The sequence below is a fragment of the Erithacus rubecula genome, assembly GCF_903797595.1.
Source record: "Erithacus rubecula genome assembly, chromosome: 15".
Taxonomy (NCBI): domain Eukaryota; kingdom Metazoa; phylum Chordata; class Aves; order Passeriformes; family Muscicapidae; genus Erithacus; species Erithacus rubecula.
In genome coordinates this window covers 12,666,092-12,693,042 of record NC_136667.1, presented here as the reverse complement: position 1 = coordinate 12,693,042, position 26,951 = coordinate 12,666,092, and the positions used below count along the sequence as shown (strand labels likewise).

Genomic DNA, 26,951 nt, shown 5'->3' with positions numbered 1-26,951 from the left:
AAAACAAAGCAAAAAAAAAAAAAATAATAATGTTGTCTGGAAGCAGAGAGAAAGAAGTCAATTAGGCCAGACTTAGAAATGAGCATGCAAGATTGTTGTGTAAGCAAAAGCTGACCCTCTTCAGCTCTTAACTAGTGTTACCTTCACTTATTCCAGATATTGCTAGAGAAATCTCTTCATTTGTTTAATATCAGCAAGCAATTAATCTACACTTCACTCAGCAGTCACATGCAATCATATCATCACTCAGGCACATACTACAAAATACATCCACACACTTCACTAATAAAGCTTTGCATCTAATAATACATGTAGTGAATTGTTACACACCTAGACTCCAGCATACATTTGCCAGCTTCTCTTTCCAGAGGAACCATTTGATTGTCTTTTTTTAGCATATAATTGTGCTACAGTCACATGATCTCTGATTACTGCTCTAAGTGTCTTGGCTACAGGGTAAAGGATTACCCACACTCTCTGTGTTGTACACTCTACTGCTGTGAATTTCTTAGTTCCTTTCCCTAATTTGCCACATATAGGTCTATAGAGACCTAAATACTGCCTCCACATCAGAAGCTGTCTCAGACCCTCATTCTCCTACTTTTACACCATCCTGCAAGAAAGAGTTAACTTGCATTTGAAGAAAAATAGACAGACATGTTGGACATATGTATATATTGATGTTTGTATTTATAGCATTGATTATGCTCCGTCTTCTAAACAAAATGTCCTGGAACTCTTATTGGGACTCCCCTGCTCACTGGGTGTTCCTCACTACATTTGTGAATACCTGATCTGTTTTATTTTGCTATGACTGGGTTACCTGTGTCCAGGTCTTAAATTCACAGCATTTGCCAAAGTAAAGGTAGAGCCATGGCCTTGTGGTTTGGACCAGGAAAAAATTGTCCTTCTGTGTATAAAGCTGTTTCTGACTCAATTGTTATGCTATAACTCCATTAAAGACTGATTTTTCTTGGCCTGTAAGAATTTTACAATGATCAGTCTTTTAAGGAAAGGCACATATCTCCAACACTAAAGCCCAAAGAAGGTAGTTTTGTTATCAGTTTTTTAGTGTTCCCAGGAGTGAATCTATCCTCTGCCATCCTGGCAACTGGGAGCTCTGGGAACAATGTCACATATATTTTTCCATTTAGGTTCCCATGTGCCTTTGCGTATTTGCTCTGACCTTATGTTGGGAAGAGTTACAAGTTACTGGCAGTCATCTTCTCCATACTTTTTCTGTGACCATAATTCAGTGGAATGGAAACATTCCAAGGCAATTAGAAACACTCCATATAGCAACCTGCCTTCAGAAATTCGGGGTAAAACACTAACCATCCTTAAAGAGGCAAACCCCATCAAGAAGATGGGGTTATTGAAAGTCCTCATTCTCCTCTTCATAAGCTTTACACTTTGTTCATATACTAGACTGCATCTTAAATATAAACCTATCATCAGGCTTCGCAAATCAATACCACAAGAGTGTGAAATGGTCCCCAGAAATCTCCAGAATTCCATTTCACACTAAAAGCAATTGAAAAAGAAGCTGCAGTGGAATATCTTATGAGATAGCCATTTAGATCACAAAAGGATCATAAAAGTCAGAAGCAGTTTGTTTGAAGCAAGGTTCATAATATAACCATACAGAGCTTGCTGGGAAGAAAGGAAAATCGCAAACCAATTTGTGGTTACAGCTTTTTCTGTCAATTCTACAGGGATTTAAAACTTGTAAAAGGTAGGACTTCTGCCATTTACATTGTTCAACAAGAAAGAGATAGCTATAATCATAGCAGCTAAACAAACACCGATTATTGAAGGCAATATAGTCTTTGTTAACTCCAAAGCAATTAGCACTTCTTTAGTTCATTTACTACTGAGCAAGGTGGCATCACACAGTAGCATTTGTCAGTAATAATCTGAGCATCCTATAATCTCATAATACTTTTTCAGTGAAGTTTTTATATTTTATGCACAATAAAGATTCTACTGAAAACATTAAAAGGAATGTTTCTGTGAGCAAATGCCAGCTGAGCATGCCACCCTTTTTCGAACACGTTTGTATCACAAAACTACATATTTCTTAAAAGGTGATTGTGGTTTTGTGCAGGAGAATAGAAGCAGAGAACTCTAGAGGAAATCATATGTCACAAAACAAAAAGCCACAATTAATTAGTGAATAAATTTTTTTACACCCATTCAATTCTACAAGTGTCTTGTACACACCCTTTGAATTTGTGTATAATCTTTGTGCTTTGGTAAGAGCTTACCAATGACCTGGACATCTAGAATAGTTCAGGTCAGACTTGCACAAATTTTCCCCCAGAGGTTGAAAACTTAATTATATTGCAGTTACAAGTCCTTTAATATTTTTCTGAAAAGTCTTCATGATTCGTGGTTGATTAGAAGCTAATATGGAGCCAGTCCACCTTCCTCTTCTTTTTAAAAAAAAAAAAATACTCTTGACAATAAAAATAGTTTCTGTTTATTCTTCTGCTAGCATTTCTTTTTAAAGAGTGGCACTGCTTTAATAAAGATATAGGAAATTAAATTGTAGCTATGTTGCACTCAATCAGATTACTTTGTGCAAATGAAGAGTAATGGTGCCTCCTTTAATACCATTAGAAGGGTGGATATTGCAGGATTCTTTTCAGATGGCCATGCACTGGCCATTAGAGGCCTGATGCCTTTACCCTTTGTGACACCCCGGGCTGTGTCACTGGGAGATCTCTCAGTGCTGAGCTGTGGAGGTGCAGGGATGAGGTGGAAGGAAGCTTTGCTGTTTTCCTCACTGCTGCCACCTCAGGGAAGCCAGAGCCTAGGGCAGAGAGCACAGCCAGGGCTGTGCTGAGCAAGGGGCTGTGAGCCAGTGTGACTGCCCAGGGATGCTCCCCAAAGTGCTGCCTATGGAATGGGACACAGCCTCAGTCTCCTGCACCTCAGATCTAGGAGATCTCAGCATTATTCAGTAGGATTAATCAGTTATGCAGGACCATGTTCTGAATGCACTATTTTTCAGTAATGTCAGTCCTAAAGAGTTCCCCTCTCTACAATGGGATAAAATCATGGCAGCTGCACTTTTTCACTTCCCTTCTGGATGGCCACCACAGCAAGGACACCCAGCTCATCAGTCCTGCGACCCTGTGTGTCATGGCCAGAGTCTCTTCTCCATGCAGATTCCCAGTTGCTGCTGTGCTGGGTCTCCACAGGCACCAGGCATGAGGCAGAACAGGCCTCCAGCAGCTCCACAGTGGGACAAGCATTGCCCGGGAATCAGGACAACACAGAGTTGTGCTTCCGATTCTCTAATGCTGCTGTTCACTCCTCAGCTGTTCAAGTCCTGGGTTGGAAAAACTAAATGAGTGCTTGAAGTGGTTAGGCATTATTTATCTACATTTATGAACAATGTGTTTCATTCGTGTCCTCATTTACTGCACATATTGGGGAAGTTATTGGACTCCTTGGGAGATTTCTGTTCCAGGAAGTGAATGTGGCTTTTTTTTTTTTTTGTCTTACGTAACCCTCCATTTATCTCCCAGAGCCTGCCTTCTGCTTCACCACTTTTTTATTTCAGTTTTACAGATATTTTTGCGTGTGAAGCAATGAGAAAATAATTGACATTAAAACATCTGTTCTAATCCATTTAATCAGCGAGCAACAATTACAAATAGCACTTTACCAATTAACTGGTAACCTTATTCATGGTATACATTCAAATCATGATAAGGCATCTTTCATTTTCTTTTTTCCTTACATGATTTGCACCATTTTTATTATCTTATATGACCGATGCTACTGAAATAAATTTCTCAACATGGCTCAGAAAGACAAAGGCAAATTATCTCTTTCCCCAAGTGAATATTAATGAGCAGGAGGCTGGTGTGCATCATCACTACCACTTTGAGCAGTGTTCCTTGTTGCAGGCTGGAAAAAAAATTTTAATTGTTAGATATCATTAGAAAATCCTTTGCCCTGGTTTGTGGGGAGCCAGAGCACTTAGTCTCAGTTTGCCACATCAGGGAGAAGGTCAGTGCAGTGCTGCAGCTGGGCTAACCAGCATGTGAGACAAGTTCACATTGTTTAATAGCAGCAGCAAATTCTCCTGGCTACTTAAAGTTGTCCACAGGCTGGGTGCAAGGGACCACAGCTGCTACTGGCAGTTGCTCTGTCATTACACAACTGACACATTTACTTCATTCGGTCAGCATCATTTTATACCAATTAAGGGTTTGCCCCATGAATTACCCTTTTCTGGTGTATCTCTAATAATTTCTTTGGAGTTACCCCAGGAAATAATTTTGCTCCAAGACATTGCAAAAATAGAGAAAGATGACAAGATGTTAAGAGGGGCTAACAGCTGAAACCAAGACATAGAGAGAAGACAGTTTGTGACTTTGGGGTAAACAAGCTAATTCTTCAATGAAATGTTTCGAGTTTTTTAACACTACTTATTTAATGTAAATATAAGTTTGCCTGGCATAGCTAAGTTTATAGCATTAGATTTTCTGAGTAGAGCCAGGAGTCAGAGGAGTCAAGCTGGTGTAATCCAGAACAATTTAAGTTCAGTATCTATTACATTTTCCAAAATGTTTCTCTGTAACTCAGTGTTAGGACTTCCTGTGAAAATAAACTTTTTAGTACTAACATTGACTTCAAGAGACAGTACTGGCAATGAGGAATGGGCCTAAGGGGCTGTGTCAATGATATGAATCTGTAGCTCATGTTTTGAGGTAATGTTCAGATAAGTTAAAGCCACCAAAAGGCTGGAGACACCTTCTAATAAAGCAGTGAATGCTTCCAGTATAGCTGAACTGAAAGAAGGAACAAGGATATGATGCTTCCCTGCGAAATTGTGGAAGTTTGGTGGTTTTGCATTACTTTTTTGTACTTCAAAGCAGCAACACTTTGGGGGTATGGTTTGGGATCAGCTCCAGTTCTCAGTCAAGTTAATGTGAGCTGGATCATTTCCTCCACAAGAAGCAGTTGCAGTTCAGTTCTGTGTGGAAGCAAGCAAATGTGATGGAACTCATCCCAGGCAGCTATGGTAGGACCTTCACACTTCTCATTATGCAAAAGTCTTTAAAATGTGAAGTGAGTATAACTGATACAGAAGTGTCTGGCTGGGTTGTGAATAGTCTGAAAACATTTCTCTCTGAGCAGCAAACAATACTGGGCAGTGTAGTGCAGGCTGATACAGATGGTGGCAGGGATGTTTCAGGGATCAACATCTGTTACCCAAATGATCAGCATGGCTGGGATGGAGGGAACGTCTCTCCAGGAGATAATGTGGATGTTTCTAGAGTGAGTTCTACCTATGCAGTGGGAAGTAAATCTGTGGCAAACATGTGTGGGAGAAGCTGGATGTGAACATGCTCAGGCTCTATTTAAGAAGATACACATGTTATCCTGGATGTCCCTGGTTGCATTTTACTGAAGCAGCATTCTGTATTTACAGAGTAGGAAAAACTAGAAAAGTCTATTCGAGTGGCCTAAAAACAAGACTTGAAATAGGAATCCTAATTTTCCATGCTTGCCTTTTCCCCCAGTAATCTCTGTAATATTGGTCAGACAATTCAGAACTTTCCAGCCTGTGTGCCAAGATGTAGACATCCTGAAAATCTGTAGGGAAACAAACACAAGAAGATTCACTTGGGATTTGAACTGTTGTGGGAAATGCAAAGGAATTTGGAATAAGGTGTTTTGTTGAAGACTTCATATATGAATAAATGTGTTCACATATATGTGAAATATATATAACCTGCATGACATTCCAGTGTGCCAAGAAAAATACTTGAATAGTTACATCACTGCAAAACCTAGAAGTAGAGTCTAGAAACTCTGAGCAGATTCTTCTTGGTCTTTTAGGGAAAGTGTGTGAAAAAAACATAATTGTAGATCATGCATAAGAATGAGGAAAATTCTAGTGTAGTCCAAAACTTTTTACAGAAGAGAAAAAAACATGAATTCAACTATATTAAGTGCTGTTTCATAAATATCTCCAACGAAATAAAATATTTTGACAGACTTGAAAACAACACATTTTTATTAAATTGATCTAAAGCTTCCACTGGCTTTGCATTGAACTGCAGAAGACATCCCTCACAGACAGGATGCAGCCAACTTAAAGCTCTCAGCAGGGACTGCACTTTGGGCTTAACTGATTATATGAAACATTTTAAGTCATTTTAATGAAACAAAATCTTGCATTGCAGATGAAATTAACTCAAAATATTTTACTTGAATTTTCCCAATAGAAACGTGTTGCTTTGGAGGGGAGTTTGACATTTTCTTGCACATAGTAATGCTGATTTTAATGAGAATTTGTTTTTGTCAGGTTGTCCTGAGAGAAAATTTCTAAGAGCTCTGCCATTTTTTCTGTAGAAGAACTAATTAGGATTGTACTTCTCATGTCCTACTGGGGGGACAATCTGTGGTACAGCCTTCTGCAACAGGAGTGGAGGTGCAGACCCTCCAAATAAGTTATAATAGAGTATAATAGTCAGTACCCCTGACTGTACAGAATCAGGGGCCTCTGTAGGGTGGGACTTGGGGCAGAGCTTTTGGGTGATTCCTCTTTGCCAGCAGTGGAGGGTGAGGAGCTCTGCAGATGCTCAGCAGCTGCTCAGCTCAGGCAACTGGAGCTGATATGACAGAATAAAGAGGATTTCTTTCAAGCCAATTGGGCCTAGGGTGATTACTGAACACTACAATCAGGGTCTTTTACTTTTTCTTGTATTTTTAAAGTTTGATTGCCCTCGCATGAGGCTGGAAGGCAGAAAAAGGGCTGTGGCAGTACAGATTCCTATGATCTCCCCTTGCCGTGCAATCAGAAGAGCTCTGCAATTGAATATTTCACAATAATCACTGCATTTTCAATGGGGGTGATATAAAAGCAAATATCAAGGCCTCTGGCTGACAAAAGCTGAATACAGAGGGAAATATGAAAATAGCAACTTACTTCAGCAATGAAGAGAGTAAATTTTATACTGCAGCTTTTCTTTTTGTTAAATCATGACTTTCTAGTAAATGACATCCCAGAAGATATTTATCAAAGCAGGAAAGCACTAGAAAGGAGCACCCTGCATTCACTTTAATATTTCTCCTTTTCTTCTGACATTTTCTTGCCTAGAGATCTAATTCCATTAAATATGTACATTTTTGACTGGAAGACTTCTTCATGTATCTTTCAGATGAATCTTAAAAGTACATAAGGTCTGTAGGGCAGGGTTTTTTTAAGTGCAAATGAGGTGCACAGTAGAATATTGTCTATGAGGCTTTTCAAATTATTTATATTCCTGCAGTGCTTTACCTTTCTCTTTCTGTGATAATGATAAGGAAGAAGTGAGACTCCAATGCACCTTCTGTGGAACACTGTCAAACAACATTAGTCATATTTAATATCTGACATGCAGGAACTTACTTTGGCTGCTATCCATTTTTATTTGATTTATTAGGCATTATTTTGTCTATAACTTTCTCTGATCCCAGAGCATATTCAAATTTTAAAGCCTGGTAGGCCCCCGGTTGGTCAGTGTTTGAGCCCCATTATACTCTTGTGAGTGGATATAAATTAACATTCCCTCATTAGGCCTATTTTGCAGTACCTGGGAATCTGCTGAAGGAATAATGGCAGCTAAATGCTCTGCTGGCCCCCAGCCATGCCCACCTGTGCTGTGCTGCTCCAGTCTTTTTCAGGGCTGTGCTGAGCCGGGTCTGACAGAGCTGGGGCAGACACACCCTCGCAGTGCCTCTGGCTCTGCAGGTGCTGGTAGGAGCTGGCAAGGTGGCTGCTGTCCCCGTGTTACCTTTGAAACAATGACCTTAGATTGTGTTAGAGGCCACTGTGCTGTGTGAGTTGCTGCTTCACATTTGGTATAAAGCAAAGGTCCTCCCATTCAAGATTTCATTGCTTTCTCATAAGAGTTTGAGTAAAGGGTGTTAATCCTGGTGTCCCAGCCAAATTGCCTCTTAAGTAATTATAATCTGCTTGTACTGCTGTTAGTATCACACTTCTCCCATTATCTTGGTGCATCTCAACCCTATTTTAGATCCCATATTTAAATAAACTTATCCTCACCATCATATGGTGGTCCTAGCTTTGCTCTACCAAGAACTATACAGAATTATGCTGCCATAAAGATGGTGATGGTAATACATTGCTTTCCCTGGCTGTGTTGAGATATTTAGTGAATTAAATTTCTGTAGAGTAGGGACCATCTTTAGCAGAAGTAAGGGGTGCTAGAGTCACCTGTTATGTCTCCCTAGCAGCAATCTGAGGGCCAAGTAAGTCTTCCCATAGCTTTCGCTTGGCCAAATTTCATACCTTCCATATTGTTACCTAACTATAATACCTACAAAAAATCTTAATGTCAAGGGCTATGTAAAGTTTAAGGCCATCTTCAGTTTACAAACTATGGCCTATTCCTTCCTATTGTCTTAGGCTGCAATGCAAGATGTAACCAGAAGTATGTATTCTATCACCATCTGTTAAAACCAGGTGGAGCACTGTTCTTCATCTTTTCTATGACCCATCCCTCATAACTCTGGGGGGGATATCCTCTGTTAATGGGCTGGCTATTAAAACCAGGTAGGGCAGTTTTCTTTATCTCTTCCACGACCCATGCTCTGTCCAGAAAGATATCTTCTGTTAATGGGCCACTAAGTCTCACTGCATGATTCATAAAATAACATCATTCCATTGTGAGATGCTCCACACAGGGGGAGGAGCCAAGCATTTTCTACCTAGATGAAAATCTAGGATATTTGGAACACCAAGGCAACCTTTTTTCACTGGATTCCCAGAGGAAGACCAGGCCCATCTACACCACCACTGTACTTTTGGAGGGAAACTATACCCTTCATTGCTTCAAAGAACTTCTGCTTCAACAGAACCACATCTGTCACTCCAGGAGGGCTACAGCCACCATTTCATCAGACTGCTACCAACACCCTGACTGACGCAGTGTCAGGTTGGATTCTGACTCTGTCAGTGGTTTTTGTGTATTACTGCATTTTAATTTTCGTAGTAAAGAACTATTTTTCCTATTCCCATATCTTTGCCTGGGAACCCCTTAATTTTAAAATTATTTTAATTTGGAGGGAGGGTGTTTACATTTTCCATTCCAAGAGAGGCTCCTGCCTTCCTTAGCAGACACCTGTTTTTTCAAACCAAGACACCTATCCAAGCTAAAGTGGCAAATTGTTCAAGAATCGCTATTTCTTCTGCCCTGCCTGTGGCTATTCATGTTCTTGTATCTTCTCATGTCTCCTCTCAAGACCTCATGATTTTTCTGTCCTATTTCAGACTTCGTCTCACTGCCCCTTTCATCAGTTGCTTCTTTAAGCTCTCATTTTCTTTTCTCTTGTGAACTCTTCCTTAAAGCCACACTTGCAGATAATCTCTTTTTTGTGTTTAATGCCCCTTACACGTGGCAGCATAGGTCTTGCACAGCCCAGCACTGTAGCAGTGTTGTCACAGGTTCAAGGCATGGTGTGGAGGCTGTGAAGGTACCACATAGCCATATCAAGTCAGTGCTTATGTGCCCCTCTCTTAAAGCATAAATTCTATTTTCCCTCATATATTGGCCAGCTTTACTGAGAAGAAAGAAATGGCAGTGGCAAGTTATCTTGCCTGTCCCACCTAAATATCTGTTCTTCAGATGATCAGCAGGTGTCCTAGGTGCAACCAGCAGCGACTAAGCTGAGAAAGATCCACAGAAAATATCTTTCTCCTGAGTCTCTTTTATTGCAGTACAGATGTGCAAGTGACTGTGGGGATGGCTGCACTAAGTGCATGTTTATACAAGTCAAACAAAATACAGTGAAAATCAGAAATGTACCTAGTCCCAGAGATTTGGACTCTCGAGTTGATACATTTTCCAGGAATTTAGTTTACTGCTTGCTCACAATTTGCATTCCAAACCCCAAATAATTGACATCATTGTATTAAAACATGGAACACTCCCAGGGAAACACAGTACCTGCATATAAACTCTATAGCTTTGTGGTTGTTCTTGGAGCTTGTCTCCATGTTAGACTTGGATCTTGAAGGCTGACATAATTTTGGTCTCCACCTTCCCCAACAAAACTTCTTTTGTTTCTCATCCTTACATATGTTGTTTTGCTGTTGAACTTAATTTCATCTGTAATCTGCTGTTGTAATATTGCCTTCACCTCAAATTCCTGAAGTGGATTTGGTCTGATGAATTCTCTCAGCTTCCTTCAACTTCTTCCTCATTCTCCTCTTCCTCTTCCTTTTTTTTAGTTTTCTTTTTTCTTCTCCTTTTCCTTCTCCTCTTCCTTCTCCTTTTCCTTTATCCATGTGTGGCTAATTGACCACACATCTAGATGGAATTACCTGCTTCTGCTCAGATTCCTTCTGGTTCCCTGGCTGGAGAAGAATTCTGCCATTAATCACTAATCCAAGCACTATGGATAGCATGCCACTTTGTCCCTCACTGCCACCTCAACCTCCTTTAGAAGTCTTTAGGTTTATTAGGTTTATGTAAATATTATCCTCTCCAGTGTTGCCAGCCAGTTTCTATTTTAGTGTTGAGCCCTACAGCCCGCTGAAATCCCAAGCCTTTTTTCCTGAAGATCTGTTTTTCCTGAAGTTCAGGAAAGTGGTTGCCTTTCTTCAATTTTTTATTTTTTGTATGGTATTATTTCCTCTTCCTCTTCAAGTCTTAGCTTGACCTCCAAGTGGCACTGAGATCTGATGTTGTAATTGTACATGGCTTATGACAGAGGTTAATTCATAGAACGAGTCATCTAACTTTGGTCACTGTGAGTTTTGAGAAATCATATTGCAGGAGTTGAATTATTGCTGAATATTTGACATGCTCAAGGAATTCTTGTGCCTGCTGACTTCTGCAAAGTGTAGTGTGATAGCATCTCCTAACAGCTCAATGTATTCCCAGAAGTACTTGAACTGAGGCAGTTTTAGTTGCATTGCAATCAGTGTAAGGGGAGGGTAAAAAAAAAAAGGTGCCTTTAATACTGAGACTGGAGGAAATACCCCTCCATGTTTCCTTCCTTTGGGCTTCCTGGCAGCTGCTCTCCAACTATTCCATCGCCAGATGTGTTGATAACATCTCTACTGATAAGTACTAACAATATATCAACAAATAAAAGTGCAAAGTAAATAATCGCTATCACCAGAAATATATAGTTGAGACAGCACATTTTGAAATATGCAGAGGTGAGTTTGTTATCCTCAAAGAGCCAAGACCCACGTACACACTGGCATATGGCTGCAGGCACCTGTGGGATCCAATAGGAAGACTGTCAGCAGTTTTTCCTTTGCAAGGTGCGTGCACATCTTCATTTATTCCCTGTAAAATATTTGAGAACAGTGGAAGAGGCATTAGCAAGATAAATACATAGCCAAACTCCAAAGAGAGAATACAGATTGGTGTGAGGAGAAAAAAATTAATTTTATGCTTAACAACCTACCACAGAAAACTGGTTGAGAGGGGGAATGATGCTCACTGTGAGAAGCACATCTTTTTTCACAAGGTTTTCCATGCAGGAATCTCATCAAGGCAAAAAGGGCTTCTCAAAGGCTTCTTTTCCCCACTAGATAATGGTTTCTTCCTTTGTTTTCTTTTGTTCCTGCTTCCACCATTAATACCAGCCTGCAGGAAGAGGGGTGGGGAAATATGCTGCTTCTGCAAAAATCACTGTAGAAAGAATAGCCAGAACATAAATGATAGTGTTTTGGCTTCAAAAGGGTAAGCAGGTGTCTTAGGAGACCCAGAAGAGCAATGTGCAAGCATGTACAACCAACCTCTGAATCACGCCTGTTTGTTATTCACACAAAGAGTTGAAACCGTCTGAATTCCTCAGTTCCCAGAATTCAGATGGTGCACAATGGCCCATAATGAACAGCACCTGTGCTTACCTCAATTACTACACAGAGCTGAACAACAGCAAGCAGGGCTTTCAAGAATATTTTTCAATAATAGATTTAGTTATGTCTTTCATAATTGGATTCAAAAGCTCAAAATTTCATTTTGCAACTTGTTCATGAAATTTGTATGAAAAAGTCTGGCATTTATTCAAAAGAAATACTCTATGAACAAGAAATTGCAAAACAGCCAACTGCTGGTAACTAAGCATCCAAATTATAGTCCATGCGCTTGGCAAATGCACCATCTTTTTTATTATTTCAGTAATTGAATTTCTGTTAAATTGTGGAGCATAATTTAACATCAGGAATTTATTTATAATACAATAGTGTTACAGTAATAAATGCATTATTATTGTCACTTTTAATGGAGTCTTATGTATTCCCTCAGAGACTATGTGGCAGACTCTGAGACAACCACTGCATCAGTGTTGTTTGTAGACAATTGAATTAATTGGAGACAGGGTCATTAACTCGACCTGAATACCTCTGATTGCTTCTGTAAATAAGGTTAGAGAGCAAATGGCTAATCTTTGTTGTCATTATAGATTCTTTTTACATTTTCACACTGCCTTGTATGTTAAGATCATTTTGCTAAGCAGCTTTCCAGGCTGTTGTCGTGTTTACAGTATTGTCTTGCATGGCACACAACTGTAATTTTATCAGACTTACATTTCATTTCCCATATCTATATAAAACATGATGCTAGAGAAAGACCTATTCTGAACTGCAGCACATAAAAACCATTGGACCAAAAAATTAATAAACCAAAATGAATAAGCTGTGGCATTAAAAAATAATCAAATAACAAAATAAAAGTTGATTTTGTTTGCTTTTGTTTGAAAATTCCAACCGGCAAGACTCGCCAGGGATAGTATAATGAGTCCATTACTCAGTTGGGAACATGACCTGCAAGGCCAGCTCTGTGTATACCAGCCTGTGAGTTAAGTGTTATCCAGACTTTTGGCATGGATTTTCTTAGAAAATGAGTAGTGGGCTGTCATTAAAGCACAGATAGAACACAGATATTTCTCAAGGAGAGATCCAAAAAAAGGATTGTGAGAAGTGTTCCATTTCTCAACAAACTTAATAAAGAATGTAGCCTCAGAGGCCTAGGAAAGCATGTGTCAGGAACAAGAGATGCCCTAAACTTGAGAATGTCAGGTTCATGTTGAACTCAGGGATACCAGCTTGTCATCACTCACATATTCCACCCTATACTTAAACACTTTGCTTTCTCAGAAACAGCCTTGTAAGTGGAAGAAAACAGCTGGCAGTGCCTTATAATTTGCCTGCTATTTGCATGTATTTCTTTCATTCTAAACTTATATTCAAGATGGGCTTGAACCCAAACCCCAGATATGCAGTGTGAGTTATCTAAACTCAGGAGCCAAGTGTGGGATCCTGAGTGCATCTGTAACCTAGATGTTGAGCAGTGTTTTATGACTTCAGATTCAAAAATAACAGCCTTTCCACTTCAAAACTCATAAGTAGAGCTTTCATTTTCAGAACTTTGCCCATTGTAAACTCCCATTGACAGTCTGTTGGTGCAGGAATCCAGCCTGACTGGTGGGAGGAACATGCTGCCATACTACGTTTTCTCTCAGCAGTCTCTGCACAAGTTGCTTTTAAAAACATTTAGGGATGTTGTTTCACTCAAAAAGCAAAGGGGAAACAAAGCAGTGAATAGATGCTAAACTGCTCCAGTATGTTGAAACTATCATCTGAATTTACTGACTGGCATTGTAGGTTTTGCTCTGGAAAACAAGAGAGATCAGCCAAGCACTGTTATTACTGGATGAGATCCAGCTAAGTGCCGATCTGAAATTCAGGATGAGCTTTTTAGCCCTGGGCCTGAGTGTCTGTGTCTCTCCCTGCATATTTTCAGGGATGTAGGCACTGATGTGAGGTGTTCACCTCAGACCTTGCTATTGAAGCAATTGGTCATGCTCAGTGTTGGACCTCTTGTGTTACCATCTGCTGCAGGGGCTGGCTTTTGAGCACTGTCCTTCATTCATGTAGCTTTATTGCCTGTCATATCCCAAATACTGCAGGTAGAATTTAAAAGGGTGGGGTGTTTTTTAAATGTAATGCTGAAAATAAGTCACTTCTCCACTTCCCTGCTGGTAGAGTGACATCTCACTACTGATTTTTGTCATTAAGAAGTAAAAGAGTTTCACGTAATCAGTAATCTCCATGCTACACTAAGACTTCAAGAGACTGAGGCAGATGTGTGAAGAAGACATTTGCACCTTACTAAGGGAATAATTGTCAAGTAGGAAACAATAAAATACAAGAGAGATTGAACTTTGCCTGTTTATCTCTGTATCCGTGAGGGGGCTGGGTTTTCCTGACCTTTGCTTGTTGGCAGACCTTCAACAAATCACTGCTGGTAAAATAACCCTTCTCAAGCCTGGGGAAAATGGATGGTGGTAATGTTGAAAAGTCCATTCTGGTCACTCAGGAACATGAATGTCCAGAAAGCATCTTTGGTGTAATGTTTTTAAGAAAAAACAATATAACTATTCCTAAAGATCTAAATAATTTTGTGCGTATTGAATGCTTTTCAGCACTCCCTTGACAAAAACCACTTTATGCCCAGGATTATGGTCACTCTTTTCCTGAAGGCCTCTTGGGGAATACAATGTTTGCCCAGTCCCAGGCAGATGTTAAGTGCTTCTGCCAGGCATTCCACTTTCTCAGCTTGCATTAAGAAAGTAAGCAGTGTGACACTTCAGGAAGGCATCCAGTGTTAATTCTGGCAGCCCCAGTTACTCTTTCCTGTCTAAATGAAAGCTGGCTCCAAACTTGTCCTCATCCTGCACACAGATAGTGCAATCCCTGTGTTTGCAGTGTTTTTACTTGGCTCCCACAGAGTCAAGTGGTGCTGAGCACCAGCAGCTCCCTCTGGCAGACGTGGAGCTCTGTTTGCCCACAAGATCTCAGCAAGTAAATGCAGGAGTTATTAGGATCTTCCTTTTATTTTGGGGTTGATGTAAAAGGCTGAAAGGAAAGATTTTTCAGCCAAGATAAGGTTACAGAATTAAAGATTCACTGTTTCCTTTTCCTGTCATTCAAAATAACAAGCATAGAAAATTCTGTTTAAAATAGATGAGCCTTTTGGCTTAAAGGGTTTTTATGTCAAAGATTTAAGATGTCAGGTTTAAACATGACAGTGATAGTATTAGGCAAAGTATGAAAGCAGATACTGGTAGAAACTGTCATTTTTTTCTGACTGTTTATTAATGGTTTTTTGTGATTTATAATGAATGTTGTGAAGGATCTTCAGGTCCATTTATCACTCAGAGAAGCACCTTTCTTTCCTTAAAACCTACGTATGTCATAATTAAGGGTGGATGCTGCTTAACAATTTAACTCTGTTCTTAACATAAGAGCATTCAAGATGATACTTAATCCGAAGTAGATTTGATACCCTTTTTTAAGTCTATAAAGCAAAGTATTATGTAACTGTCTAAAATCAGCAGCATTAAAAGGAGATTATATTAAACATAAATATACAGAAGGTTAAGATTTTCATTCCAAATGGAGCCTATTACCCCATTTTAAAATGAATTGTAAGGAACACACCTATGTTTCAGCATTCGGCTTTATCAATATTTTACTAGACAGCTTTCTCCTTGTTCAAAAAACAAGTCATGTGCTGAAGTACATCTTTATATCCATGAAAGGCTCTGGTGGTGTGCCATAAATTCATCATGTTCCTTTAGGAATAATTCTTCAAAAACTATTTCCGAGTAATTGCCCATTATTAATAATGATGATTCCTTTTTACTGTTATGGCAGTAGCAGTGAAACAAAGTGGTTTTCATGAGTGCCTGTGTACTTCCTTGGTCCCTGTTATTACAAATTCAATCTGATGAACCTAAATATGCTTGTAGTCTCACAATACTATATGTATTAATAACAGGGGAAAGTGCCAGGAATTCAATTATTTTGCCCATTGAACCCCAGGGAGATGCAGGAATTGAACCAGTATTTTGAAGTGTGGAACTGGTTCTATAACCACAGGGCTGTTTTTCTTTACAAAAATGCAGCAGTCATCTCCACAGAGGTGGATTATTTGTGCCTTAGTCATTTGAGTATATGCCTATGACCAACCATGCCTGTATCACAAATCCTGCTGTTTCATGCTTTCTACAGTGCACAATGCATGGAGATTGCTACCAGTTTGGGAGCAGCTGAAGCTCATTTAGTAGAATATTACCCAATTAGTTCTGATTATACTCAGTTCTTATCTCTGCCTCTTTCTGTATTGCTTGTTTTACTCATCATGCTTCTGACAATAACCAAGATTGTTGGAGCAATCTTGGGTCTTTTCTAAATAAGGACAGCTTTAACATCCTGCAACAGGCTTTTTTCCCTCCTCTGGCTTTTGTTCCAATTCCTCCCCTTTCCTCTGGTCTGAAACTGGTTGTACTGCTGATCTGCTCCCAGGGGATTCCCCTGGAGAGGAAATCCTCCCTGGTTTTTTTTGTGAGCTTGTGTTGGGACACTTGTTCAGCGCTCAGGTGTAAAGGACTGCATGTGTGCCATAAAGCTTTGGAAAATTAGGGTATGCCTTCTGGCACATTTTCAAGCTTAGAATGGTTGTTTCACATGGAGAGAGAAAAAAACCCTCCAACTTTCTATTGTTTTCTTACTGCTTGGTTTCTCAACATAGTAAAATTAGCTTTCCTCAGATAACAGATGAGACTGGAAATGTTGAAGAGTTGGAGGTGTCATGTGGATCCATCTGCACCAGTGTGATTTGGTCTCAGAGCCCACAGTTCTCTTCCCACTGGGCTCTGCAAGCTGGATTCTGTTTTCAGTTAGAAATGAAGCAGAACTGAGTTAGAATGAGAAGAGTAGTTCATTTAGAACATTTCGTACTCAAGTTTCTGTCATACGTGAATGACAAAGACCACAAAGGTTTGCTTTTAGAGATTCACTTTGGATGGTTTTTTTTCATGACCATACTTGGTGTTTCTGCTGTAGTAAATAAAGTCAAAGTGTAAATAATTGACTCCCCCCAAAAAATTTAATGTTCAATAAATTGTGAACTGTAGAGGGGCAAATATGTGCTTTTGCACTTCCAGAGAAGATTTGCAAAGTGTAGCAAAAGATGCAGTATTCCAGGATTTCCTTTGCGGAAAATAAAGATGTTTCTATGTATCAATCCTCATATCTAGCTTGATTCAGGGGGGCAATATTGATATAATAAAGTGATTCCATTTATATCAAATGAGACTCTTTGGATTCTCACAGTAAGAGAGAGTGTTCTTGTTCTTCCAGATGCCAAGCAAATAGTAGCACATCAGGGCACAGTACAAATAATACTCTCTGACACTTGAATCTATTCACTAAAATATCATACATCAAAAAGCCTACATACATTGCATTCCCTGAATAATATCATGCTCACAAAATTGTTTCTAAACTCTGAGGTGAGCAGACTGATGCATTCACGAATCATAGATACAATATTGCTTTTAATATGCAAAATCCCCTTCTCTTCCACTTCAAGTGTGTATAACAGTGCTGTGATATTGGAAGGAGAGTGATTACCATACCAATAGTTCAGAAACTTTTTTATATGTAGTATTATAGATGTGGCATTAAAATTCCTCCTCTTCTGTTTGTTTTTTTTATGTTATAGTTTGATATGTTACACCTATTCTTTATTGGGTGTGATGGAGTCAGAATTTACTGAAGCCCAGGAATAAAAACTGGAAAACAGTCAGAATAGGAGAGTAGAAACAGAGCCATGGTTAAAGTCACATTGCAGATGTATATACACAGTTCCACCTAGGATTTGTGGCTAATGTAATTCTTTATTGGAAGGCTTTGACCTTGTTATGGATTCCTGGCAGCTTTTCCCCACTCTATTCATTACTAATGCAAGCTGTCAATCACTTTAGTTCTGCTTTGACATAGATTGTGGCTCATAGGAGTTAGCTCTGTCATTCTCTTTATTTCTTTCATCTTTACTATCCTTTTTTATGGTCCTTAAAGCTGGAAATATAAAAGGGTTTTATGTATATGAAAAAAATCTGTTTCAGTAACTCTATCAACCTTGTTATAAACAGTCTTTGATTAAAACAGTTACTTTTGAACACAGTAAAATGAGACTGTGGCTTTTTACATAAAGCATCTTGTAAATTACCCTCCCCCTTAAAATAAATCAGAGTTCCTACTTGCATTACAGTACTCAGGATTGATACAGGCAGATCAGCTGCCACTTCCTGAATAACATATTAGAGAGGTTTTCCCTTACCATGTGTTTTGACATGAGAGAGCTATCATAAGTGATGTCTTACTACACGTGCTAATGTTAGCTGAGGCAACAATTTCCACACCTTATTTCATTTCATTGACCTGGGTGCTGATTAATATTTTAAGAGCCTTGATACAGGTTTTCAGTTCCTGTGTCAACCCAGTCTTTGAAAGTTTAGATTTGAATCTTATCAGCCTGATGTTAAATAATTTAATACTAACCAATGGAAAGGCAGTAAAAAATAATCCAAAGAAATCCTTCTCTTTAGAAAGGAATCTAATGGCAGACTTATATAAGTTTGAAGATAAAAATACGAACAATTCATTATAAAAAAATGGCAGCACCCTTTCAAATCAGAAAAGAGTACTACTTCATGATAATGGTGTAAGAAGAGAAATAAAACTTTGTTATTGAACAGTTATGGTACTAAATTCTGACACTAAATATTAATTTGCTAGGTGCTGCACTATTATTATCTGCTAAAATAATGAAACAGCCTTTTCTTTGCAGAATTCAGTGAGTCCAGCAACTCCAAGTAATGCTCATGAGGTTTTCAATTTTTCTGTAGAAATAGATCCAAAGAAAAGATTGTGTTGGTTTCTGAGGGTTGGTGAGTACCATCTATTTGCCAAATTCTCCTCACAGCACCTCCAGAGGGTTTTTTCCTGTCTCTTCAAATAAAATAGGGAATGGGACAGCAGTATCCAAATAAGAGCAAGTGTTGCTGTCTGCTCTGGTAGATGCTGCAGTGTGGTTGAGTGCACAAAAGTCTTGTTCAGAGCTGGCCCAGTTTTCTGTGCCCTGTGCAATCAGACTCTTTGTTCTCAGGAATTTGCATTTTAAATAGACAAGCCAGATTAAGGATAGGTCACATAACCTCTCTTTTACTCAGCAGGAACTGATGTGCAGACATATTTTCTTCTCAGACAAAAAGCAAATTTCATCTCAGTCCCAATCCAGTGCCTCAACAGGAAGATCAGCTACTCTGTCAAGTCTGTAGTCAGTTTTGTAGCATAGACCTTGCTCTTTCCAGATTTCCTTGGTTGAATTTTCCCTAAATATAGGCTTGTGCAGTAAAACAACCTTTTTAGAGTGCTGCTTCTAATGGAAATACTTTGCCAACACTGATGTACTGTTGACTCACTGGTCAGTTCCCATCTACAATTTCCCACTGGCCAGCAATGCTCTTCTTTCTCTAAGTTTACTTTTTGATTTCTGAGTAGAGCAGTAAAACAAGTGCCCAATTCATCATTACCCTAAAAAGGAAGGTTTAGAATGAATAAACCTGTTATTGGAGAGCACCATCTATTTGCCAAATTCTCCTCACAGCAATTAACATGACTACATCTAATTGGGAGAAGGTTCAGGGAGATAGCTAAGGAGTGGTTAGGACGTTTCGTTCCTTGATGGGTTTTACTGCTGTAGTCTGAATTATACCTTTTTTTTTTTTTTAACATCTGTATTTACAAGGTTAAAATTGTATTATTTTTCAAATTGGAGGTTAACGAGTTGGAGTATTTCACATTATCTTTGTTGTAGCTACCAGGTTTAATTTTGAAGATCATTTATAACAACAGTAGAGTAACTTACATGTTGAAAACAATAAATTGGTCCGGATGACAACAAGAACAAAAAAAGAATAAGCCACATATCAGGCCTTTGGTTCTCTATGCAGCATAATGATCCAGACACATCATAATGCCGTGTCTGCTTTAATTGGCTTTGGAAAAATAGCCCATGAATTAAAAATCAGGCAAGCTTCAGGGTGATTTGGGCAGATCACCTGCATCAGTGAACTGCAGTGAAAGAAAGATGGTTGGTGTGTGATAAGGTCAGTGCAGCTCCTCACCAGGAGCCATCAGCAGCCACACACCTGCAAGTTTCAGCTGCTCTGTAGTTGTTTGAGCTCAGAAAGAGCTGAAAAATACTCCATGTACTGATGGTACTGGTGTTTGTCCCCTCCTTCAAGGCATTTCTCATCTCATAATTTGTGACCATGCTGTGCACAGTTATCAGGGACTGGTGGAATGCTTGCAGTGCAAAAGCACAAGAAGGAAGATGGGTGAAGGTGCTGCAAAGGAGCTTCCTTCCAGCTTGCTTCCAGATGTGCAGGTCTCCTGTGTCAGAAAGACCCCCAGCTTATCAGTGTTCAGACAGCTAGAGACACCATCGTGGTGACCTTTGCAAGGGACAGAGCCTGTTCCCCTTCCCCTGTGCTGTGGGTGTCACTCCAGGGCTCTCACCTCCACAGCACAGGAGGGGCTCCTGGGGAGAGGGGTGAGCAGCATCCATCTCACCTGAGTCATGGGGGTCTCCCTAGCTAGTCATTTTGTCACTTTGCTCCCAGCCTGGTCAGGGCCCTGGGTCAGGGCAGAGCATCTCTGACTGCCCCGCCGGACTCAGCTCAAGTGCTGAGCACAGGGCTTGGAAAATGAGAAGATCAAACTTGAAAGGAGGGCAAAACTGATGTTTCTATTACCTGCAGAGAGGCCTTGCACTTAAAGAATGTGACAGGCCCGCACTGAGTATGAGGATGACTGTAATACCTCTGCTGTTTGCTTTGTGTGTTTGCACTGCAAGCTCTTTAGCCCAAGGATTGTCTCATCATGTATTTACACAGATCCAGCACATCGGGTCACTGGTCTCAGTAGGGGCTTCCAATCTCAAGTGATAATAATGAACTGGCTTTCTTCTAAGTGTTATTTACCCAAACAAGGCGGGGTTCCATTGTGCAGAATTGTTTTTTTGTTTGGGTTTTCTTTTCAGTTCACATGAAATAAAACATTGTCACCCAAACACTGAGGAACAATATGAGTGCCCTCTCCTGCTGGGAAATAAAAATTCTGTAGTTTAAAATATCAGTCCTTCCTGCCCTCTTTAGTCACTTTGAGGACTTGTGTCTGATGATAAAATGCTTTAAATCCATTTTAAACCTTGTCTGGACTGGCATTCCTTGTCTGGATCTTAGCAACATAACAATGCTTGCTTTCAAAATCTCTTCAAGAGGCAGACCCCAGTTCATGTTGTTGAAATCCATATGAGGAAGCCCAGTTTGTTTGTATAGCAGATGCTTGAATTGCAGAATCTAGCCCAACACCTTTCAAAACATGATTGAACTTTAAATCTACAGAAATCTCTGGAAAGAGTGCAAACCAAATATTTTTGAATGCAATCCAAAATATCTACTAAACTTATTATATTAGAAGCAAAGATTCATTTTTATGCACTTTTTATGCTTTTTGTTTGTTTGTGAAACGTATGTATACCTTTTTCTTCTCTGCTGAACTGCATTGTAAGAAGTTGGTTGTGCATGTAGCTATGTACAAGATCTAGCTTTAGCATGGTGAGGTGCTAGGAAAGGCAGTTTGGGTCTTAGCTGATTGTTTTGCAAAGCATACACAGTTGCTCTCAACCCAAACTACAGGATGAAAATTAATGCTTCTACTTTAGTAATGAGGATCAGCAATGATGCCTCCAGCATGAAACTGCCCAGTGTAGCCAAGGCATAATTGTATTATCCCAGATGAAAGACAAATATGACCTCATTGTGTTTTGTATGACAAACATTATTTTGAGCCTGTCTGGTTCCTGCATGCTTGCTGAGCTGTGTTACTTGGTAGTGTTTGGTAAATGGTAGCTTTTTCTGAGGCTAATAAGCAGAAAGAAAGAAAATAAGGCCAGGTTGGAGCTGCTATCCATTTCCTTGGTTTTCTTTCTGCCCTCTGAGTTCTTTGTCAGACAGTTGCAATCTGCTCCAGAGCAACTCCTGTTATTTTGTGAGCACATCCCAGCTACAGCATTAGTCCCAGAGTGCTAAGGTAAGGTGTGTTTAAAGACAGGAAAGGTCTGGCTGGGGCACTGCCTTTCCCTTCTTTGATCTGATGTAAGAGGTGTTATTCTTTAATCGAGTGCCTTAATGAGAGCAGATGTGCCAGTCCTGAGAGCAGAGCCTAAGAGTCCTTAGGCAGATGTGCACAGATGTGTGTGCAGCCCCACACACACTCCAGAGAAGCTCTCAGATTTAGGAGGAGGTGGTTTTTAAATTAAAACTTGAGTCTTCTGATAATTCCATAAATAACACTTTTTCTTCAGTGCTGGTTCTTTATTTTGGCATTATAGAATGGAATTGCCATGTTTGCCTCCTCAGTCTGAGAATCCTTGTGCTGTTTTCTATTTTATTCTTCCTGGAACTATTTGCAATGAAATGCAAAAGTTCAGTTTTCATCTACTATATGGTGTATATATATGTATATATATATATATATATACTATATACTATTTCCAAGTAGAAAATATAATACTGAAATTGCAAGATATTAATGAGAAAGGCCAACACCCCTACAAACACATTTTCTTTCTCTACACTTCTGTGTTTTCTTGTTTACTGTAAAAAAATTGCATGAAAAATGTGTTTTCTTACACTTTCTTGAGCTTCACTGAAAAGGAGGGATAAAGGAAGAAATACAAAGTGCTTTCAAAAATAATTTTATTAAATACAAAATATAAGATCAGTTTTAATTTGGCAGTGGTTAGTTTTCCATAATACTTTTGGAAATGCCTATATGTTTTTATGATCTTTTCTTTGAATTGCCTTTTACATCCAGTTGAAATTTTCGAGGTAGCTCTGTTTGAGTGAGTTGAGTAAGGGAGCCACTAGAAGAATTAAAAAAATAAGAAGTGTATGGACTTAATGAGCACCAAAGTTAGTGATCTGTAACAATTACCCAAGTGAGTAATTTTGTTTCATTAATGCACCCTAAAGCACCAAGCTGTTTTGTCAATGGGCACTGCAGGGCCATTGCAAGGCACAAAGAGACAGTTTTGTTACCAACCACCGTGTAAGCCATAGGTTTTACCAACAAGGAGGGAGATAAAGTGGCTTAGTGGAAGAAGAAAATTAAAGTCCATTTATTATTTTCATGGAAGCCAATGCCAATGCTTGCAAAGATTCTAGCAGAGCAGGGTCACACATCAGTTTGTTCTGGCTTTTCCTTTTTTGTTTTTCCCCCTGGCTTTTCCAGTTTCTTGGTTATTGTGGTTTTTTAAGAGGGCATCTTGTCACACTGAGCATCTTGGTTTGAAAAGGGAAGGAAAGCATATTCCTGGCTTAGTTGAATCCTTCTGGGAGGAAAATAGAAAAGCAGATAGAAACAGAGGCAAGGCTGTATTATACCTTGTAGGCATCTCTAGATCACTCAATGTGGAACACTCACAGCATATGATACATTAAGGTGAAGTACTGAATATCCATAAAGGTGTACTAGCAAATGGTGTCAATTTTCAAACACTTTGCTTTGTCAGCTTCACAAATTTAAAATCAATCATCATAAAGTCCCAGTATAGATCAGCTGAAGAGATATATAACCTTATGGTTATCTCCCTGACAAAAAAGTTGAAATTAAAAATGAGTTTCTAAAGACTCAGACTGGCAGAATTCTGTAGTGCTAAAAGCTGGGGTCATCTGACCTCTCAGATTAGAAACAAATGCTGAAACAATGACACACAGAGCACTGCTAATAAATACATCTTGGAGGACAGTTGAACACAGAAAAATAGATTTCACAGAGAAGCTTATTTTCAGCATGAATGCTATTTTCTCACTGGATTATCATAAATATGAGAAGGAAAAAAGCTATAAATAAAAAATTCTCATGCACTCCCTGTAGACATCAAAAGTACGTAGGTTTTGTACACTTCAGTGTAAAAGTATTCATTAAATTAATTTTTAAAATGTCCTGTCCAATACTAGCTGCCCGATGTCCTTCCTTCGTTCATAAATTATAAATGAACTGGCAAAAAATGAAGAAACCATGATTCCATTAATGATTTATTTAAGTGTGATTGTTAGTTTTTGCAATCATCAGCCTAATAAGCTCATGCCTGTGACACTGAAGTGTTTCTTACTGGAGGGTGACGATGATGGTAATGCTATTAACATAATCCATGTGTCCCATGAGTCACGAACCCAGCCAGCTCCTCTGGTGGCTCTGTGGTGGCACAGCTCTCGTGGGTCTGGAGAGGGAGGACACTGAGGATATTCAGTGTGGATGGAGTTCACTGGGCAGCACCTGCAAAAGGCAGGAGCACGCTAAGAGAGGATCTTGTCCCCGCAGCAGCCTGCCAGTGCCAGTGGCACACGCCACGGGCTTGACCCATTCCAGCGGCGGCTCCGACAGCTCCAGCGAGTCCGAGAGCAGCTCGGAGTCCGACTCGGACAGTGAGAGCAGCTCCAGCGACAGCGAGTGCAACGAGGAGTCCCGCAGTGCCACACCAGAGGTAAGGCCACTCTCGGCCCTCCCAGAGGGGAAAGCAAAGCCCCACTGCCTCTTAGAGGGATGTTGGAGTTCTGTGCTGTTTGATGCTGTTGACTTCTTTTCCTTTCGCCGTTTCATGTGTGTGACCCACATGTTTATTCTAGCTTTTGGAAGCATCTTTCTGGCCTACATTAGAGTAGTTTTAAAGAAATGTTTAGATTTTTGCCAGTAGCGAGAGAAAATTTTATTGACACAGTATTTCAGCTGGGACTAAGAGGACTAAGGAAAGGCAACATGACAAAACTATCTCTTCAGGGACTAGCTAAACTTTTTAGTTGTATTAAATTTCTCCAGGGCCCCATTGTAAACCAGATAAGGAAGCCTAATTAACCATAAATACTCCATAAATACTGCCATAAAACTAGCAGTTACCACTAGTTGACTGAAATAAAAGTTACATTAAACATTAAAAAAGTTCTCTTTTAAAGGGAAAACCACTGCTTCTGTCTGAGATTTGTTCCTTGTCATCCTTCCATCTGCAGCCCGAACCCCCCTCAACAAACAAATGGCAGCTGGATAAATGGCTAAATAAGGTGAACCCCCACAACAAGACCATCATCAACAATCAAAATGAGCCTCACAGTGAGAGCAGCTCCCAGGCCCAAAGCAACCAGCAGGCAGAAGGGCCAAACAAAGGGAAGCTCAACAGCAGCCTGCCCCCAGCCGATTCCAAAGATCGGGCAATCCTTAGTCCCATCCGAGAGAAAGCCAAACCACGGGTTGCCCAGAAAACCCCAGAGGCAAAAGTCTCCAAGCAGAAGTCACCAGCTCATAATGAGCCAGCTTCACAAAGGACTACTGGGAAAAAGCAACCCAAAAAGGTAGAAAGGACTTCCAGTGTAGAAGAGTATAACTGGCCCAAACCAAATAATACCAGCAACACTCCCAAAGAAAAAGATACACAGGAACCCCCCGAGCAGCCAAAGGTTCGAACTAAAGCAGCAGTTGGGAAGACAGCTCCAAGGAAAGAACCACGAACGAGCACAGGTCTCACTTCAGAGAAGAAAAAGTACAGAGGCCCCAGCAAAATTATCCCAAAGTCCCGGGAGTTCATTGAAACTGATTCATCTACTTCTGACTCAAACACAGACCAGGAGGAGAGCTTGCAGGTGAAGGTGCTGCCAGCCTGCACTGGGTCTGCTGGTGGTGCCAAAGTGAAGGACTCTGGCAGTAACATCCTCAGCGTAAGTAGCTTAACCAGCAATGGTAGCAACACATCCATTGACCAGACCAGCAATGACCTGGAGGAGCAGCTCTTTTCTCCTATCCCAATCGTACAAAATGAACTTCTGTCCCCACTGAGAGAATATGAAGAACTTAAATCTTTGTGGGTGAAAATAGACCTTAGTTTACTCTCTAGGGTACCTGGACAGGAAACTTTTGAGACCATGTCTGTGAAAAGTGAACCAAGAGAGGCAAATGTGAAACACAGGCGACCATCTCGAGAGTCTCCTACCCCAGCAGCTGAAAAACCCTCCACAAAAACCAAAAGGAAACACAAGGTGAGTAGTTTTCATTGTTTCTCAGCACCCTGGAGGTTAGAGGCAGTGGTTCCTCACTGCACCTGCAGCTGGGCTGTGGGGAGGCATCAGGGCACTGAGGCTTTATTGGTTTTACAAAGGACAGACATTTACAAGGGCACTGCAAATTAACATCAGAAACTAGTAAAAGGCAAACCCCAGCTGACAAAATTAATAAACTTATTTTTTGAGATTTTTCTTACAAGCTTTTTCACTGTATTTTCTCACTCACCTGTTAGTTTGCAGTGTCCTGTAATCTGCAGAAAGTGATGAGTTTGTATTAGTACAGTTTCAACCATACTCAGAAAATGTGACTTCTGTTTGGAAGGGAGGGTTTGTTGTCTGCACAATTAAGGTGTTTTCACCACTGGTTTAAACAGGCTTCATCAAAGTCAGTGGAATGGTGCTTGCTTACACTCCTGGTGAATTTAGTTTTTATATTGTTTTGTGATATGAGCAAGTATGATTTATAGAAATATAATTTACTTAACTAACTGCTTTCTCTGCACAGCTACCTGAGAAAACAAATATAATTTGACTGAAGGCATTATGTTTTATCATGTGGGATATGACATTGCACTTCAAACTAAATGTGTTTTCAGAAAGGAAACTGAGGTTTTATATCCTAAATGAATTTTTGTCGTCGTTTTTTCCAGCTGAAGTGCTTTTACTCTGGTCTGCCTGTGAAAAGTCATCAGAGTGTGTTTTTTTATGTCCCAAATTTTATAAATCATTGGGAATATGACTTCAGCTGTCTATTTTGGTGGACTTGAAATCCTAAGTTTGATGAGTCCAGTGGTACGAGAGAATTACTGCAAGGCAAAGACAGACAATACCAGGTAGACACAGGGTCTACACTACTGCCTAAATGAGTCACTGCAGTGGCTCCTTGCCTGTTGAATTAAGTGAAAATAATCACATGAGTAAACTCAGCAGGT

The 26,951-nt window shown here is 39.8% G+C and overlaps 1 protein-coding gene across 5 annotated transcripts in view; it reads left to right on the top strand.

The window, feature by feature from the left end:
- Positions 1–26,951, top strand: part of AFF2 (ALF transcription elongation factor 2) — a 334,068-nt gene that overhangs the window by 267,958 nt on the left and 39,159 nt on the right. For 4 of the 5 annotated variants that reach the window (XM_079319010.1, XM_079319012.1, XM_079319009.1 and 1 more), the window contains exons 10-11: positions 24,293–24,455; positions 24,976–25,995. In XM_079319010.1, coding sequence (XP_079175136.1) covers positions 24,293–24,455; positions 24,976–25,995 — 1,183 coding nt within the window. The remainder of the gene's footprint in view (positions 1–24,292; positions 24,456–24,975; positions 25,996–26,951) is intronic. The other variant, XM_079319011.1, reaches the window with a different exon arrangement.